The following is an 18,603-nucleotide window of genomic DNA, read 5'->3' as shown; positions in this document are numbered from 1 at the left end:
TAAGAGGAGCATCACGGGAGCTACTCACGCGCACAGTGCGGCGAGCGCCTGCACCACGTTGTGCTTGCCGCTGTAGGTCTTGCCGTGTATGGCGGCCAGCAGCGAGCGCACGAACTGCTCCCTCTGCTCGCCCAGCCCCGCCGACAGCACCTTGCATATTGTCTTTATGGCGTTCGCCGCCTGCCGAGACAACGACGCTCCTGTTACTCGGGCTTGAATACAAACAACTTAAACTAACTATTGTTTTAAAAAATGTATTTGGTTATAGGTGATTATATTAAAAACGCGACAAACCAAGCGACATAACCCATCGTCAAATTTTCTGATAAAATGTAGTATACAGTAGGCGCGCGAGTTCATGTCCATCCTGAGGAGTGCGGTAGTGCTGTGACCTAGTTAATTAAGGTAATGTCGATAATAACCACCGATTTAGTCAACAGCTGTCAATTTGGTTTAATGTAACTTAAGATAATTTTGCAATTTAAGAAATAAAATAAATGTCATAACTAATTACTTGTTTATTTCTAGTAGTTTTTTTTTTTAATTCCAATTCAATCACTTTCAAATGAAAAGACCACCGACAGATCAGAGTCGGAATCAGTATGTATATTTTTTTCAGTAGGTTTTTTTCTATCTGAACTTGTTGGAAGCGGAGTAGTCATGGTTAAATAACACAATAGCGTTAGCGTAAATTTTCGATATCGATAAGCGTGCGTCACAACCGTCAAGGACAACACTCGACGTCAGACAGCTGCGGGGAGGCGGGCGAAGATGGGGCGAGCGCGTCGCCTCTGACCCCGATGGACATGACCTTGCGCGTACAGTAGTTAGTTATCTTTGTACCTAGTCAGGTCATAAGTATTGTCACACAGTAAAAACTTTTATTTTAGAATGCTGGCCACAAAAAAGTTTATTGAATTCGAATTTCGAATTGTTCATGAAAATAAAAATGTATACTTTTAGAATTTTACTCATTTTTAAATATGGAGTGGACGCTTAAAAAAGACCGTGTTGCAGTTATTGCGTTGCATCGTTGCGGTTACGCGCCAATTCAAATGTTTAACATACTGAAAAATTTGAATATAACCAAAAGATTCGTTTATCGTACCATCAAACGATACAATGAAAACTCTAGTGTAGATGACAGGTCAAGAAGTGGTCGCCCTCGGTCTGTTAGGACTCCAGCAGTGATAAAAGCTGTGAAGGCGCGAATTCAAATAAATCCCAAACGTAAGCAGAAACTGTTGGCCCTTCAGATGGGGTTAAGCAGAACTACGGTGAAAAGGGTGTTAAATAAAGACTTAGGGCTTCGGGCATATCGAAGAAAAACAGGACATCGTTTGAATGCTCGTCTAATGGACCTGAGACTGAAGAGATGCCGCGCTTTGTTGAAGCGGTACGCGGGAAAAAAATATCGGGAAATTCTTTTTTCGGATGAAAAAATTTTTACCGTAGAAGAGAGCTACAACAAACAAAATGATAAGGTGTACGCACACAGTAGTGAAGACGCGAGCAACCGTATTCCGCGTGTCCAACGAGGTCATTTTCCATCCTCGCTCATGGTATGGTTGGGAGTTTCTTATTGGGGCTCAACAGAGGTACATTTTTGTGAGAAAGGTGTAAAAACGAATGCAGTTGTGTATCAAAATACAGTCCTGACGAACCTTGTGGAACCTGTTTCTCATACCATGTTCAATAACAGGCACTGGGTATTCCAACAAGATTCGGCGCCAGCTCATAGAGCGAAGAGCACACATGACTGGCTGGCGGCGCGTGAAATCGACTTCATCTGGCACGAAGACTGGCCCTCCTCCAGTCCAGATTTGAATCCGTTACATTACAAGATATGGCAACACTTGGAGGAAAAGGCGTGCTCAAAGCCTCATCCCAATTTGGAGATCACTCAAGACATCCTTGATTAAGGCAGCCGCCGATATTGACATGGACCTCGTTCGTGCTGCGATAGACGACTGGCCGCGCAGATTGAAGGCCTGTATTCAAAATCACGGAGGTCATTTTGAATAAACTTTAGTGTCATAAGAATCTATGTTTTGTTAAGTTCATTTTGGTATATGAATGGTTACATAATGAATAAACTTGTTTCAATTATTTTACATTAAACATGTGACAGAATTTATGACCTGACTAGGTATATTACAATAACAAAATAGTTTATGATATTAATATGAAATGAATTCAACAACAATAAAACAAAATTGTAAATACTATTATGGCGGTGATGTTTTAAATGACCTGTATCTTCTTGGTCCAGCTGCTCAGGTTGAGAGCCCGCTCTATCTCAGTGCGTATGAGGGGCAGATGCTGTTTGATGCCGGTCTCTCGGCCCGGGCTGATGTCCATCCATAGGTCTTCGAATATCTCCGCTGTCGAGGGACAGATTACATTTAGATATTAGATCAGAAGCCATGTTAATAATAATTTTAGGGATGAGAGTACTTCAAATTTAGATTTAATAAAACAAGCCCCTGTAAACTGTCATCATCCGGCCTGGTTGTCTGGAAGCAGTCAAATGATCTTTTTTTTCGGAGGGAGGGAGGGATGACTGGTTCCAGTTTCACCAGGACAGAGGGGCCCTGGCTGAGCCCTTGCTCGCCCACCTGCCCTGGTAACACTGGAAAGGCTTCCGGGCCTCCAGTAATTCGGTCATAATAAAATGGCACGAACTCAGCTGGGAGGGGCGGGGGTAGATGTCTATAACAACTTAACATCTAGTTGGTTGTGACCTCGTCGACCTTATTACGCCACTTGGACGGCGTAACGCCTCTCGCGCATGCAGTCACAGAGACAGCGCACATGCTTTGTTCTCAATATTTCTAAACATCACTTTCTTTTTATTGCTTAGTTTGTTGACCTCACGGCCAACCTGATGTTAAGTGGTTACCTGAGCCCATAGACATCAACAACATAAATGCCGTTACCCATCCTGAGACATGAGTTTTAAGTCTCAGGTCTGTCCCACGTGAGACGATGCGTACCCGTGCGGGCTTACAAGACGTCCTATCACCGGTAAAATATGTTTTAAGGAATCTTTAGTATTTAACGTGAAGATGTCCACAGCAGCTCGACAGTATTTACTTCCAAATATCACTCAGACTTTATTCAAGTAAGCATCGATGCACTAAGCGTACCGTCGTCCTCCAGCCCGTGCATGGCGAGGAACACCATGGGAGCCAGCACGGCCTCGTTGTCCTTGATGTGTTCGAGCTTGGCCTTGGACACGGCTTTGAGGGTGAGCGCGATGGCCGAGCGCGACACGTCGTCCTCCTTCGTCTCGTACAGCGACACTAGCTTCTTCATCAGTTTCTCGACCGATTGGGGCTGATATAAATTTAGACATATAAAATTAACTTACTTTATCTCTTGTGTTTTCATATAAGACTAGACGTACCCGCCCGCTTCGCTGGGCATTTAAAATTAACATTATTATTTATTGTCATTATTATTAGGGAGTGAAACACTCATATAAAAATTAGCCTATCCATTAAGTAATGTATGTTAAGTACATTTTCTACATGGATACTAAGCTTCAAGTCAATCGGATGCATGGTTCAGTAGTTATAACGGAACATCCGTAAAAACCACTGTAGATTTATATATCTATATATTAATACGTGAAGCAAAAACTTTGTACCCCTTTTTACGAAAATTGCGCGGACGGAGGAGTATGAAATTTCCCACACTTATAGAGAATATAGAGAAGGAGTGCACTATGCTAATGTTTTTCTACAACAATGCATAAAAGATACATTAAATCAATAAAGAGAACATTACACACACTACCATGTATTTGACACACACACGCATGCATACTATTTGCTTATTGTCAAACTTTTCTTATTGCAAATTGAGAATAGATTAAATATTGTATGTCTTTGTTAATATTTGTCTAAAGGTCTAAAGTGTAGTCTTGGCAAAATCTGTGATTATAGAAGTATAATAAATAATCTTTGACAATAGAACCATAATAATGTTCAAGCTTATAATTTCAATTAATTATAGTCGAATTTCGACTACTGCGGGACACTAGTTAGTATAGATTTACAAAAATTACAATACATTCCTAGGTTACACGAACCTTGGCGAAAGCGGCAACCTGACCGAGGGCATCGGCATAATTCTTCCGCACCGTGACGTTCCTATCGAAGGCTCCGTTCAGTAGATTGTTCATGAGCTTCCCCGCGACCGGCTCGAGGTCCGCCCTCAGATAGTGCGCGGTCAGCACTATGAAGTGGCAGCAGGAGACCTTCGTGCCGAGCTGCGGTGACTTCATCAGCTCCAAGATTTGAGGGAGCATCTCTTTCATGATCTCGATATCGACGTATGGCATACACTGCGAATTTAATGTAAACAAACTTATCTTGTGTTTTGTAATAAACATTCTGATGCCGACCGAAAGTCGGACCCAGCACCACGGTTTTTTTTGTTGCCGTCGAAGGCATCGATGAGCATACGGCCCAACCAAGTGGTCACTGTCGCTTATGGACGTCAATAATGCCAAGAGCACAGCCGAGCAGATGCCTACTCTCCGGAAACCTTGTTTGAATAAGGTGTCATAGCGCTCATATAAATAGTAATCAAAATAATAGCAAACAAATAAACTATAAGTGATTCGAATTTTGAAGTCGTCGTGGCCTAAAGGAAAGACGTCCGGTGCATTCGTATGTAGCGATGCACCGGTGTTAGAATCCCGCAGGCGGGTACCAATTTTTCTAATGAAATACGTACTCAACAAATGTTCACGATTGACTTCCACAGTGAAGGAATAACATTGTGTAATAAAAATCAAACTCTCAAAGTTATACTTTGCGTAATTACTGGTGGTAGGACCTCTTGTGAGTCCGCGCGGGTAGGTACCACCACCCTGCCTATTTCTGCCGTGAAGCAGTAATGCGTTTCGGTTTGATGGCTGGGGCAGCCATTGTAACTATAGGTGGGTGGCGCATTTACGTTGTAGATGTCTATGGGCTCCAGTAACCACTTAACACCAGGTGGGCTGCGATCTCGTCCACCCATCTAAGCAATAAATAAAAAAAACACGAGTACGGGAGAAACAGTAAAGAGACCTTGACAACTGTGTCGGTGGTGTAGTGCTGTTTGGCGGCGCTGGCCCTCATGTCGTCGAGCACGTCCCGCGAGCCGGAGTCCGCGAGCGCGGTGCTGAGGTACGACAGCTTGGCGGACTCCAGTTCCCCCGCCGCCCCCACCAGTGCGGGGATCAACTTCGGCAGGAACGGCTTTAGGCTCTCTCCCGCTGAAGCGACCAGCTTCGATACAGTTTGTAAGCTGCGATAAATCAAATTTAAATTTAGTAAGCTGACTGTCTCGGTGGTGCAGTAATTAGGGCCTCTGACTATTGCGCTGTGGATCGTGGCTTCGATTCCCATATTGAGCGAACATTCGTAGAATCAACAGATTTGTTTACTCTTTGTCTTCGTCTTTGTCTTTGTGATATTATACTCATTTGGAACTGGATGTCCATGCGTGTTTTTTTTCCCAGTTTTTAATTATTTTTAATAACAACATTATGAAGAATATATTGAAGTCCGTTTTCACATCTGAGGCTACATTCACGTATATCGGGCTTAGTAAAACCTTTTTTGTTATTATTGAAAAGCCTTTCTATCCTCATGGCGTGACTATTTGGTGCGGTTTTTGGTGTGGGTTATCAGTGGACTATAACTTTTTGGAAAATGAGACTGGAACAACTGTCGCCGTGAATGGACTACTATATCGAAGAATGATTATTGCTTTTGTTGGGCCGAAATAGGAAGATATTGATGTGGCCGATGTTTATTTTCAACGTGACAGCCCTGCGTGCCTCACAAAAGTAAGGATACCACCTTTGTTGCGTGATAACTTTCCTGACCGGTTGCTTTTTCGAAAAAGCGATCACAATTAGCCACCGAGATCCTGTGATTTAACGCCTTTTGATATATTTTTTTCTTTGGGGCTACGTGGAAGATAAGGTATCTATCTCTCTGCTAATGACCCACGTTCGATTCAAGACCTCAAACTAGAAACCTCCAAGTTATGGAGGACATATGCAATTTGGTGATGCAGAAATATTATAAATAGAATATGATCCTGCAAGCGCAGCCATTGCGGTTATTTCACGGATATTGTTTTCTATTATTAAGGGCATTTCCTCCTCTTTACAAATAAATAAACATCACAGAATTTCGCTAAAATTACTCGGTTTTTTTAAAGTTTCAAAATGGTTTCCCTTACTGAAAAACCCTATACAAATACCAAACTATTATTTAAGTACGGATATAGATAGATAGTTGGGAGTCGAATGGCCAAAAATAGAGAGCATTGGAAATCTTTAGAGGAGACCTTTGTTGAGAGACAAAGTGTTTTGAAAACCACACCGAACGCCGAACGGAATACTTAATGATAAGTTGGATTTAAATTTAAGTTATCATTAAGTAATTTATTAAGTTAGTAATTATTAAGTAAAACAGGAATAAAGGCTTATTTTATTTTTTTATTTATAGTTAGATAGGCAACTACACAAACGATTTAAGCATTTGGTTTCATCTTTCAAAAACTATAGCTTCGTTTATGAATTTATTTCTAAATATTATAAACTGAAAGACTCACCACACAGCCCTGACTTCCTTCACTACGTTAGTGATACCGGTGTCCAACAGGACGGGCAGTATGATCGCGACGATTTCTTTGCCGTCTTTTCCTTGACTGACGTCACACGCGCGAATACAGAGCTACGAATAAAATAAATAAAAAAATCACAATCATATATCACAGAGTTCCAAATACCATGAAATGACTCCTGAAATATTGGATTTTAGGTTGATTAGATCTCACTTATATTTCATAACACACACTTTAAACTGGAATACCGCTTCGCTTCAGATAGAAGTAGGATTGACGGTAGTTGCAAATAAATACTAGACGATACGTTTTATCGTTAGTAATTATACAAATTTTTGAAAGAGTTACAACTTATTCAAAAATTATGTTTTCGGATTTAAGACATGTGTATAGAGCGTCTATCGAGTCCGCTAGTGATATACAATATAAAACTTTTTTTCCTATCTAAGCTGACAGCCTTGAGAAGCTGTCAGGGGCGAGTAGGTGAGCTCTCAAGGCTCAAACCAAAAGTGTTGCTAACACCGGCCCGAGCAAGAGCCGCGCTTCGCAGAATCTACAGGCGGATCGGAAACGTGACCCACTGAGAAGATCCGGCGAGAAACTCAGTGGGCTGTCTGTGGGTTAAATTACGGGTTCGACGAGGACGGTGCGACTGGTGCTTGTGGCACCTAAAAGCACCGTTAATGGACCTGGAGGATCCGTAATGACATGTTTAGGGTGACGTCGACTGTTTACTATTCCATCCACAGGATCGGTTTTTTTTATTGCTTAGATGGGCGGTCGAACTCGCAGCCCACTTGGTGTTAAGTGGTTACTGGAGCTCATAGACATTTACAACGTAAATGCGCCAACCACCTTGAGATATAAATTCTCAGGTCTCAGTATAGTTACAACAGCTGCCCCACCCTTCGAACCGAAACGCATTACTGCTTCACAGCAGAAATAGACGGGGTGGTGGTACCTACCCATGCGGACTCCCAATAGGTCTTACCACCAGTAATTACGCAAATTATAATTTTGCGGGTTTGATTTTTATCACACGATGTTATTCCTTCACCGTGGGAATCAATCGTAAGCATTTGCTAAGTACGTATTTCATTAGAAAAGTTGGTACCCGCCTGCGGGATTCAAACACCGGTGCATCGCTAGATACGAATGCACCGGACGTCTTATCCTTTAAGCCACGACGACTCGCGTATGTGTGACTTCTATTGTTGTTGTTGTTACAAAGAACGTTATACCTTGGAGAGCGTGTTGGCGGTGGAGGCGGCGGCCTGGCGCGTGCCCTCGTGCACGTCGTCCATGACGCGGAACAGTTGCGACCAGATCGTCGACAGCTGCTCCGACGAATCGTGAAGACTTTTTGCACCGCTGACAAAAAAATAATAATAATAAGCAATTACATAGCAAACAAAACTATTTATTTCTATCTTTTATTGTTTAAAGTTGTAAAGTTATTGTATTGTCATCGGTCTTTGATGCGTGTACAAATTTTCAGGTTAATCGAACGTTTTGAACTGGATGAGAATGATACTCAAAGATCCCGTTACATATTAAGCTAACAGAAGTCTATTAAATACCAAAAATCTATATGTCAAATAACAAAGAACATATTTTCAATATAGCAGTACACTTGATTGATATAAAATTGCACGTTTACCGTAACAGTTCAGCCAGAGCAGTGCAACAGGCCATTCGCACCCGCCACTGATTCGACGTCATGTTCGCTACAAGATCGTCCAGAATTTCCTTGTGATATTTTTGAACCTGAAACAGAACACGAGAAAAACAATAAATTCCCAGAGTACATACTAAACAAATTATAAATTGCAAAAATAAATTTTAATAAATTTAAATTATTTTCTATTTTTAGTTGAATTTTATATAAAGCGTGTTTTTTAGTTTTTTTTTATTATTACTTATTTTTCATTTTTTAGTTGGGCTTCAATTTTTTTTTTTTAATATTGAATTGTCATCGGTCCTCGATAAATCTACAAAGTTTGAAGAAAATCTGGCCGTTTAAAGTGGGTCAAAATCGCGTCAGTAAAGGAGTCAGTTACAAACATACAAACATACGTACTGTCCGCGCGCGAGCTCCGAGGATTTTTAAGGAATGTTGACTTAATGTGCTAGTGTTGTAATTAGTCGATATTGCGCTATCGATACTAACACATCTTAAGCCTCCGTGCGAGTGTAAATTATAAAATATTTTTATGAGGGTACTATGTACTTGAAAAAAAACAATAATTGATCACGTATTAATTTCATTTAATGAACTGATTTTTATTGAACAAAATGAACGTGAAATCTCATTAGTTACTCTCGCAATCAGATTAATCAGTAGTTGAGGAATTTGATGTACTCTCCTCTTGATGTCACTCTCCTCACATACTTCAATAATAAATGAGTCGACAACATCCTCCATTAAGCCATCCTTTTGCCAGTAATATTCCTCTAATGCTAAGACATGTTTATTATGCTAGTGCTCGCCATTCCTTTTTCAGCAAATTAAATAGCTATTTGTGCAAACAAAAATACTTGTAAGACTTGTAAGAGAAAAGTGTAAGACTATTTATTTAGAAATCACACGTAATTAACACTGCTATCGCAAAATTAAAAACAACGAGTCGGTAAGCGTACTCTCACGTTAAGGTCAACACTAGTACTGAGAGAGTGCGGGGTATGAAGCGACGGTCGGGCGCGGTGCACGCCCGCCCGCTTCCTCAGCCCCCGAATCCTCGGAGCTCGCGCGCGGAGTATACAAGTGAAGCTAATATAAAGCGTGTAAAAAGGTTCCTTTTTTTCCCATAAAAATTGTGATTTTCAGCAATAGTTACAGTGGCCTGAGTGTTGGGCACGATGGCGTGCCATATGCTGGTCATGGAGGTCTGTATGCGCGGCGTGGGGTCGAACCGGTAGCGGTACAGGCGCGGCACTATCCGGGGCAGGTGCTCGGACAGCTGGGCCCCGGCTTGCGACGCTATGGAGTGGAAGCCAAATGCTGCCCCTGTAACAATCAAAATAACAATAGGAACAATCATTTTTGTCTTCAATGTAAAACTTCCTATGCCTCATCACATTTAATAAAAATTCTCAATTTATATCTAGGGCCGAAGAATGATGTGATTCAAAAATATATAATTATGTAATATAATATCGTGTAATAAAAATCAAACCCGCAAAAATTATAATTTGCGTAATTACTGGTGGTAGGACCTCTTGTGAGTCCGCGCGGGTAAGTACCACCACCCCGCCTATTTCTGCCGTGAAGCAGTAATGCGTTTCGGTTTGAAGGGTGGGGCAGCCGTTGTAACTATACTGAGACCTTAGAACTCATTTCTCAAGGTGTGTGGCGCATTTACGTTGTAGATGTCTATGGGCTCCAGTAACCACTTAAGACCAGGTGGGCTGTGAGCTCGTCCACCCATCTAAGCAATAAAAAAAATTTAATAAAACGTGGAGGATCGTACCTAGGAATCGCAAGTTCCCAGTCGCTCGTATATTGTATTAAAACAATAAGCAAATGTCGTTACTCAGTGTTTGATTAAATTTAACCTAAACCACAAAATGTTGATTGTTTTTTTTTTTACTAAGTCCGAGATGCCGCTTCGTAAGGTATAATAAATATTAATAATGTTTTATAGCAACAGGATATGAGTTTTATAATTCGAGGGATGAAAGGCTATTTGGTTTAAGCCACATTTCGCTTAATACGCGACATTTATATTTGTAATTAAATGTCAGTTTTATATGATATTAGTATCAACCATAGACCTATATAGTAGGGACACGACACATTGTTCTATACGTACAATTGCTTATATAAATAGCACCCATTTTGAAGGCACATACATAAACATATATCTATCTCGTTCTTACTCAGCACTTTAACTCGCAGGAAAACAATATAACAGTATTTCAGTGCGTACATAAAATGAAACATGAATATACGTAAATATCTCCGTCTCCGTCTAATGAGGCCGAAAATCCGCCATGTTTAGCGCGCCAAATGTCATTGTCACGTCAGTTCGGCCGTCTGTTTTGGGTTGTACATTATTTATTGACTTTGATATCGATTTAATATGATTGATTATATAAAATTTCATAATTTATCATGCTTAAAACATACAAAAATAATAATTAAAACGTATTTTATAGGATCTCAAGAAAGTCGAATCCCTAAAACTATTATCTATATGTATTTAAATTCATTATGGAGCCCTCATCTGAAAAATCCATTTTTCGGTCGGAATCTATTGATCATGACACTAATCATAAATACCACTTTAAAATATGTCATCAAAACATATTTAGACATTCTGTTTAGATATTTCGGGAAAAAGGCTACCGACAAAATCTCTTCGGAACTATTTAAATAAAATAGTTTTATTCCGCAGTGAGGAAAACACTATTGTAAATTTGTTAAATATTTAATAATTAAGTGATTTTAGAGAGGAAGTCACAAGGAATGACGTTTGTAATTAATGAATAAATGTTCTGTAGGTGTTTTTTTTTTCACGCGGTCCCTTGATAAGTTTAAAATTTGAATCACTCTCAAGCGAAAGTGATTCAAAGGGTGCGGCGCACCTTCCTTGGGATGCGCTGCGGTAGTATGTTACGGACTTTAGAGTCAGCAAAACAATTAAAATAGATTATTATAGTCTAAGAAAAACACGTACTCAAAATACGATAACATTTAGCATGCTAGAAATGGGCTGATGGCTTTGGACTACGCCATATCTTTATGTTTAGCGACAAACGACAACTTTATAAAATCAGTGTAGCAACTTTTAAAAATCATCATATCGTTTACTTGGCAAATTCGAAGGACGAACTTGTCTTAGATTTCACCCATCTAAATCATATCATATTTGCACATAACAATATACCTACTTACTTCCCATTAAAGTATAAATTCTACAAATAAATAATACTCAACAATATTTAAAATAAAATGAGCCAAGAACGTTTATCGATAAAACCTGATAACATTGAAATCTTTTGTACAGCACTAAAGCCGCCATGTTTTGTGGCCAGATGACGTCACAGTGGCACGAAATTTTGGTTGACGTTTCATTTCCATAGGTTTCCTACTTCATTGGTATCAACGATTTGATGTTTTTAATTGAACTAGTGATCCCGTAGTATGCGAAATTCGACTTTAACCAATTGAAATTGTAAGTTTGTACACTATTATGATTCTATTTTGAAAGACTATTATACTTCTATAATCACAAATTTCGCCAAAACTACACTATAGAAAAATATTAAAATAATAAAGGCAACCAATATTTAATTTAATCTCAATTTGACCACAGACGTCAAAAACAAAAGTTTGACAATAAATAAATAGTATGCATGCGTGTGTGCGTCAAATACAATATGGTAGTGTGTGTAATGTTTTTTTATTGATCTAATGTATGTTTACAACTATAGAAAAATATTAATAAAGACAAACAATATTTAATTTAATCTCAATTTGACCACAGACGTCAAAAACAAAAGTTTGACAATAAATAAATAGTATGCATGCGTGTGTGCGTCAAATACATGGTTGTGTGTGTAATGTTTTTTTATTGATCTAATGTATGTTTTAGGCATAATTTAAAAAAATATTAACATTGTGCACGTGCAAGTGTGGGAAATTTCAAACTTCTCCGTCCGCGCAATTTTCGTAAAAAGGGATACAAAGTTTTTGCTTCACGTATTAATATATAGATTTCAATTCAGGTCACCAGATTCAAATAGCTGATGAAATCTTTCGTTATAATATTTTTTCCAAATTTAAACTTTAAATAGCTCTCCTGTTAACTTACAACAATGTCGTTTAAACCAAATATCCTTTCACCCCTCGATATAATTGTGGCCGGCCAGTCGCTAGTCGAGCTATTTCCACAACTTACCTTTCTTTGAATTCCAAATAGAGTTGTGATGCGCCAGATGCATGAACTTGTACAAAAGATCTGGCTTGTTCAAGTCAGAAGCGAGTGAGCAGAGTTCCTTGTACGTAGAAAGATTTCCTCTGTAAAAAAATGTTTTTGATGTAACTAACTCTCACAGAAACCTTTAAAAAATATTCTTGTTTATTATCGAGGGACTGCTGATTAATAGCCTTTGCGGCAGGCACTTGGAAGGAAAAAAAACAAATGTAATGATATAAAATGTATGTAATGATATTTATGTTAGATTTTTTTAAGATACTAACATAGATTATAAGTAATTCTTACTAACATCAATTTCGGTCGATTCTGAACTCGATATTGTATTTAGTGCTTCGATTGTTTTTTCAATAGTTCTACTCACCCTGTAGGGGCTTTTCCGAGTTGTCCCTCTTCAAATATCTTCGTGTCGTCCGTAACTTGGGCCACAGATCGCTTGCCGCTCGTGAGTTGTTCTATGATTTGACCGACCAACGACTTCTTTTGGGTTTCGTCAGAGTTCTGATACACGAGACTCAGGCCCTTACTGGCCACGTCTTGTATTGTGTCTGTAGGAAGCGGAATTTGTGTTTTAATCTATATTTGAAACGCATACCGTAAAATGGGGGAAATCGGGACACTTTTTAAGTTCGACATTGATTTTTATCGTTTTTTTTTTTGTAGTATTAGTAATAAAACGATGATCATAATGGTTTCGAAGCCTTAAATTTTTATATACAATGCGTTATTAAACATTGTTCATTACAAAATATACACAAAAACTGAAAAAACTAGCTTGTCCCGATTCACCTTGGCTTTTGACTGAATCAGGTATCAGAACGTATGAGAACGTCTTTCGATAGGGCTGGCACTATTTAGTTGTTAAGTAGGTACCTAACTTTAGGTAATTAACTTTTTAACATCTTCAATGAGTTACAAAACTTTGATGACTAAATTAAGCTACGTTTAATATTCTTAAACACTAAATAAAAGTCATTTTCAGTTCAACAAAGTTAAATCTAACAACTCAACAAAAGTATTGTGACATCCCAGATTTGTCCCTATTCTACCTGTAGTCCTTATTCCCCCCAATCTACTGTACGTTATAATTTTCTTTATGCGATTAGCAGGTTTTTCCCTATTGGTTTGTTATTTTCAAACTCACCGCTGTTTTCCGACAAGAAGTCCATGAATGCGTCCTGCAACTCCTGCACCTTGTTCTTAATGGGGAAACGTTCTGGGCAGTTCTTTAACAAGGCGAGTAACCATATACTTGTGGCCTGCGAAAAAAATTACACTCAAAGTTCAATTAATATAAAACCGGGATAATATCCATTAATAATCAACCGGGAACGTATGCTTCATAATTAACGGGCATACTTTCCCAAACTCCCGCTAAGCGCTGCTTCGTTGCGAGTGACGTCATTGTGGGACAATACGTATAATTTTTTTAAGGGATTTTATGATCTGGTAACTAAGACCTTTAAGTCACGTCTTATTTTAATTTATATCCTTATTTTTATGAAAAATGATAATATGGAGTGAAATGAAATGAAATAAAGATGATTAATTTAAGACATTAATCAACTGGGATGAAATTAAATGAGATGAGATGAGATGATATGGGATGAAATATAATCTCAATAAAATAGTGGTCATTTACTGAGATTTTTTCAGTGGACGTTTTGGAAGATCCCGAGAAGTTACGTTCACCGGCTTTGTTTCATTTTCCCACATTTGTGCACTTTCACAGATATTAAACTGTTAATAAACCACCGTTATTACACATTTAAACCTGAAGAAATACTAAATTGACAAAATAAAACAAATCACACAACTTCACTCCTCGCGTTCCCGCCAAAAAAATCAGGCAATATGTATTAACAAGCTGACCATAGATCATACAACGATTAGACACATATGACATCACGCTTTCTGATTGGTGTTTAGTCTGACGTGAAAATGTGTCATTCGATTTTATTTAGTTATTTAAAATGGAAATCATTTATATTTCACAAAAATAATTAGAGAATGATCGTTTTAACGATTTAATCTGTAATACATATATAAGATTATTAGGTATGTTGTTTTATTTATATGTATTATATGTTTATTAAAATAAAACTTCAATGTGTTGCTTGTTATTTCGGACAAAGAAACGACATTTAAAGTTTATTTATAATCTAGTTAGAAATTATTTTTCATAAAATTTTATACAATGACATAATATTTATCTGTCAAGGCTTCTCCACTTTACAGCACATGCGCGGACGTTCCGGCACATGTCGACAGCGCATGCGTGACATAATTAAAATTAAAGAAAGGAATAACTTTCTTTACATCTCCCCTCTTAAAGTAGAAAATTCACACAGAATTTTCTTTAAATTAATTTTTTTTCAATTTCCTCATCTTCATTTTCTTCTTTTACGACAGGAACTGGAATAAGTTTTGTGATATGAAATAGGTTTGATTCTGTTTTTTTATGACCTGTATCTATTCTATATATTGACTTTGAAATTTTGTTTATAATTTTAAAAGGTCCGATTTTCAGTTCATCCAATTTTTTTCTGTTAAGCTTGTTTCCATTTTCCACATACACCATATCTCCTACATTGAATTCATAGTATTTCCGATTTTTGTCGAATAGTGTTTTATTATAGTCATGAGATTTTATTGTATTCTCAAGTGCGATTTTTCGGTCATTAATCCAATCATTATTGGATTTTCCTTGCTTTAATTCATTTGGTACGACAGTAACATCCGTTCCATATAAAAGATAACTTGGTGGATAGCCAGTGACTGAGTGATTAGTATCATTATATTTATTTGCACATTCCTTAGCTATTGTGGTCCAAGCTCTTTTTTTTTATTTTCATTTATTGTACATCTGATCTTATTTATTAATGTCTGATTTAGCCTTTCGTTCAGGCCATTAGAGAATGGTGCATTTACGGCTGTAAAGACTAACGTTATTTGTTTATCTTTTAGGAATTCCTTAAATTCTTTTGAATTAATTCCGGGGTATTGGTCCGTGAGAAGTATTCCAATATCTTCAGTTTCTGTTATATTTGTAATTAGTTTAATAAAATCATTAGCGTTCTGGGTTTTTGAAGTTAATATGAAAGCATATCTTGTAAAGTTATCCACTAACAGGTGTAGATATTTCTTTGACGATCTTGAGCTTCCAAAACCTCCAATGGTGTCTATAGAGATTATTTCAAATGGCTTTTTAGCTGGGCCTAGATGAGACATAAAACCAAATTTATCATGACTTCTTGATTTATTTTTAATACAAGTTTCACAGCTTCTACTAACTTTCTTAATATTGTTCATCAAATTTTTGGCCGTATAGTGTGGACTTATTGTCTTCTGCATTTGACCTATTCCGATGTGGCAGAAGTTTTTATGTACATCTTTTAGGAGTTTGATACTAAATTCTTCTGAAATAATAATTTTTTCTCTTTTTCTGACCTTTCTTAAGTATACTTTGTTTTTTTCAATTAATTTATTTTTATTTCTTTGTATATCTTCATTTTTATTTTGATCTATTAAAATATCTTGTAATTTAACCAAGTTCACAACTTTTAACAGTTCATCTGTATTTTTGTCCGATTCTAATACTGGATTCCTGCTTAGACAATCTGCTTCCAAGTTTTTCTTTCCTGGAGCATATTTTATTTGAAACTCATATTGCGATAGATAATATGTTAAATCCCCTAACTCTTCGTCTGTTCTAGATTTCAAATTCATGTTTTCTAGTGGTTTGTGGTCTGAATAAACTGTGAACGATTTACCTATCAACCAGTATTGCCAGTATCTCACAGCTTCTTTGATAGCTAAGCATTCCAAGTATATTGCTTTTTTTTTCTTTTGAGATTCATTAAGCTTTTTAGAAAAATAAGCCACTGGTTTTTCTGTTCCATCAGTCTGTCTTTGTTTCAATATAGCTCCAATACCTTCTAAAGAAGCGTCTGTATATATATTTATTGGTAAATATGGATCAAAAATTTCAAGAATTGGTTGGGAGCATAGCAAGGTTTTTACAGTCTCAAATGCTTCTTGGCATTTATCAGACCAAATGAATTTTTGGTTTTTTTTTAGTAAATTATGTAACGGGTCTAATATTTTTGCACGGTTTGGTATAAACCCATGGTAAAAGTTAATTTTTCCTAAAAATTGTCTAATATTTTTCTGTGTTCTTGGAACAGGAAAATCCTTTATTGAAATCAAATTATCATTTACTGGTTTAATGCAATTTTTTTGAATTATATGACCCAAGTATTTTACTGAATCAGAAGCAAATGTGCATTTAGTAAATTTTAACCTGAAACCTTCTGTTTTGATTGCTTCAAAAAGTTGTGTAAGATGGTTAATGTGATCAGAAAAGGTTTTTGAAAATATAAGAATATCATCGATAAAATTAACTGTAAAATCCGTCAATTTATACTTTCTAAGTATATTATGAAGTATTCTTTGAAAAATGGCTGGAGACGTTTTTAATCCGAATGGTAAACAAGTCCACTGATAATGCCCATCTTGGGTTACGAATCCTGTCTTATTTTTGTCTTCAATTCGTAGAGGGATCGACCAAAATGCAGAATTAATGTCTAGCGTTGAAAAAAAATTGCAATTCCTGGTCTTTAAAATTAGATCTTCAATTAAGGGAAATGGTTGAGCTTGAGGTACTACTATTTTATTTAACTCTCTAAAATCTATACATAACCTAGATCTTTTATTTTCTTCTTTTTTAAATGCTAATGTTACAGGTGCAGCGAAAGGACTGTAGGATTCTTCTATCAGCTTATTATCTAGTAATTTTGCTATTTGTGTTTCTATCTCTTTTTTATCTTCTATAGTGCACCTGTAGGGCCTCTTGCTACAATATCTATCCATTACTAAGTCGATTCTCGCTTCATACCCGTTAACAGTACCAACGTCGTATTTATCTTTCGCAAAAACTGATTTATATTTATCAACCAATGTATTTATTTCCGATCTTTGATATCGATCAAGATGATTTAATTTAATTTTAAAATTTTCTTCTTTTACATGTTCATTAAAATTTATTTTGTGTTCTTTTGTCGAATTATTGCTATCTTTATTATTTATTTCAATGTTTGCCTTTTCATGAGTTGTATTTTCTTCTGTTTTATTATTTAGGTAAAATTTCTGTGTTATTTGTAGATCTTCATTTTGTATTAGTTTAAAATCTTTTATTAAGTCTAATCCAATCAGAAAATCATATTTGAAGTTTGGTTCATCAATTATGTATACATCAGCATTTTTTTCCAATTCAAAGATTTTTATTTTTAAGGTTGTCAAACCACTTGTTTTTTTAACACCATTAATTGTTACTAAATCTGCTTCATTCAAACTGTTTCCTTTTCCTTTTAACTTTAGTATTTTTGAATTAATTAGAGAAACATTTGAACCAGAATCATAAACCCCATATATTTCTAGTTTATCATTCAATAGTAGTTTGACATTAATTAATGGTGTTACTATTCGTTTTTTTGATTAGTTTCGTTTAACTCTGCTTCTATCACCGAATTGTTTACATGCTTAATGAAATTTTTCTTTAGTTTTTCATCTTCCTTGGCTCTAAACCAACACGTGGACTCAGGGTGATAACGAGAACCTTTATTCAACTTTTCACAAATCTTGCATACATGTTTTTCTTCATTTCTATTATTAGTTCTCATATTTTCATTTTTCATTATAGGCATATAGCTTTTTTTATTTACCAAATGTTCATACTTACTCACTTCATTAAACAAATCCACTGTATCTTTTAATGTTTCTCTATTAATCCTATTTAGTATGAATTCTGGTAAACCAGCTGCTACTAGATCCACTAGTGTATCTGTGTCAATTGTTCTTCTCATATCCAATAACAGTTTTTCTTTTCTCATGGCGTAATCCAATAATGAACCATCCTTATATTTAAAGAATAGTGCGTATCTAACTGGGTTCCAGCCTTTGTTTGCAAAAGATTCACAGAATTTGTTTTTCCAAGTTGACCATTCCGAATTCATTGTCAATTTTATTA

The 18,603-nt window shown here is 36.7% G+C and overlaps 1 protein-coding gene across 2 annotated transcripts in view; it reads right to left on the bottom strand.

Moving 5' to 3' along the window:
* LOC101744844 (proteasome adapter and scaffold protein ECM29) overlaps positions 1 to 18,603 on the bottom strand; it is a 42,746-nt gene that overhangs the window by 6,925 nt on the left and 17,218 nt on the right. For both annotated transcript variants that reach the window (XM_062675022.1, XM_038019018.2), the window contains exons 21-32: positions 13,720 to 13,834; positions 12,940 to 13,123; positions 12,540 to 12,658; positions 9,474 to 9,643; positions 8,297 to 8,403; positions 7,878 to 8,007; positions 6,625 to 6,746; positions 5,085 to 5,304; positions 4,097 to 4,351; positions 3,150 to 3,339; positions 2,254 to 2,384; positions 29 to 180 (exon numbers count right to left, since the gene is read on the bottom strand). In XM_062675022.1, the coding sequence (XP_062531006.1) occupies positions 29 to 180; positions 2,254 to 2,384; positions 3,150 to 3,339; positions 4,097 to 4,351; positions 5,085 to 5,304; positions 6,625 to 6,746; positions 7,878 to 8,007; positions 8,297 to 8,403; positions 9,474 to 9,643; positions 12,540 to 12,658; positions 12,940 to 13,123; positions 13,720 to 13,834 (1,895 nt within the window). The remainder of the gene's footprint in view (positions 1 to 28; positions 181 to 2,253; positions 2,385 to 3,149; positions 3,340 to 4,096; positions 4,352 to 5,084; positions 5,305 to 6,624; positions 6,747 to 7,877; positions 8,008 to 8,296; positions 8,404 to 9,473; positions 9,644 to 12,539; positions 12,659 to 12,939; positions 13,124 to 13,719; positions 13,835 to 18,603) is intronic.

Source organism: Bombyx mori, chromosome 22 (assembly GCF_030269925.1).
Source record: "Bombyx mori chromosome 22, ASM3026992v2".
NCBI lineage: Eukaryota > Metazoa > Arthropoda > Insecta > Lepidoptera > Bombycidae > Bombyx > Bombyx mori.
Note: the sequence above shows the minus strand (reverse complement) of the source record. Positions and strands in the feature narration are given on the sequence as shown.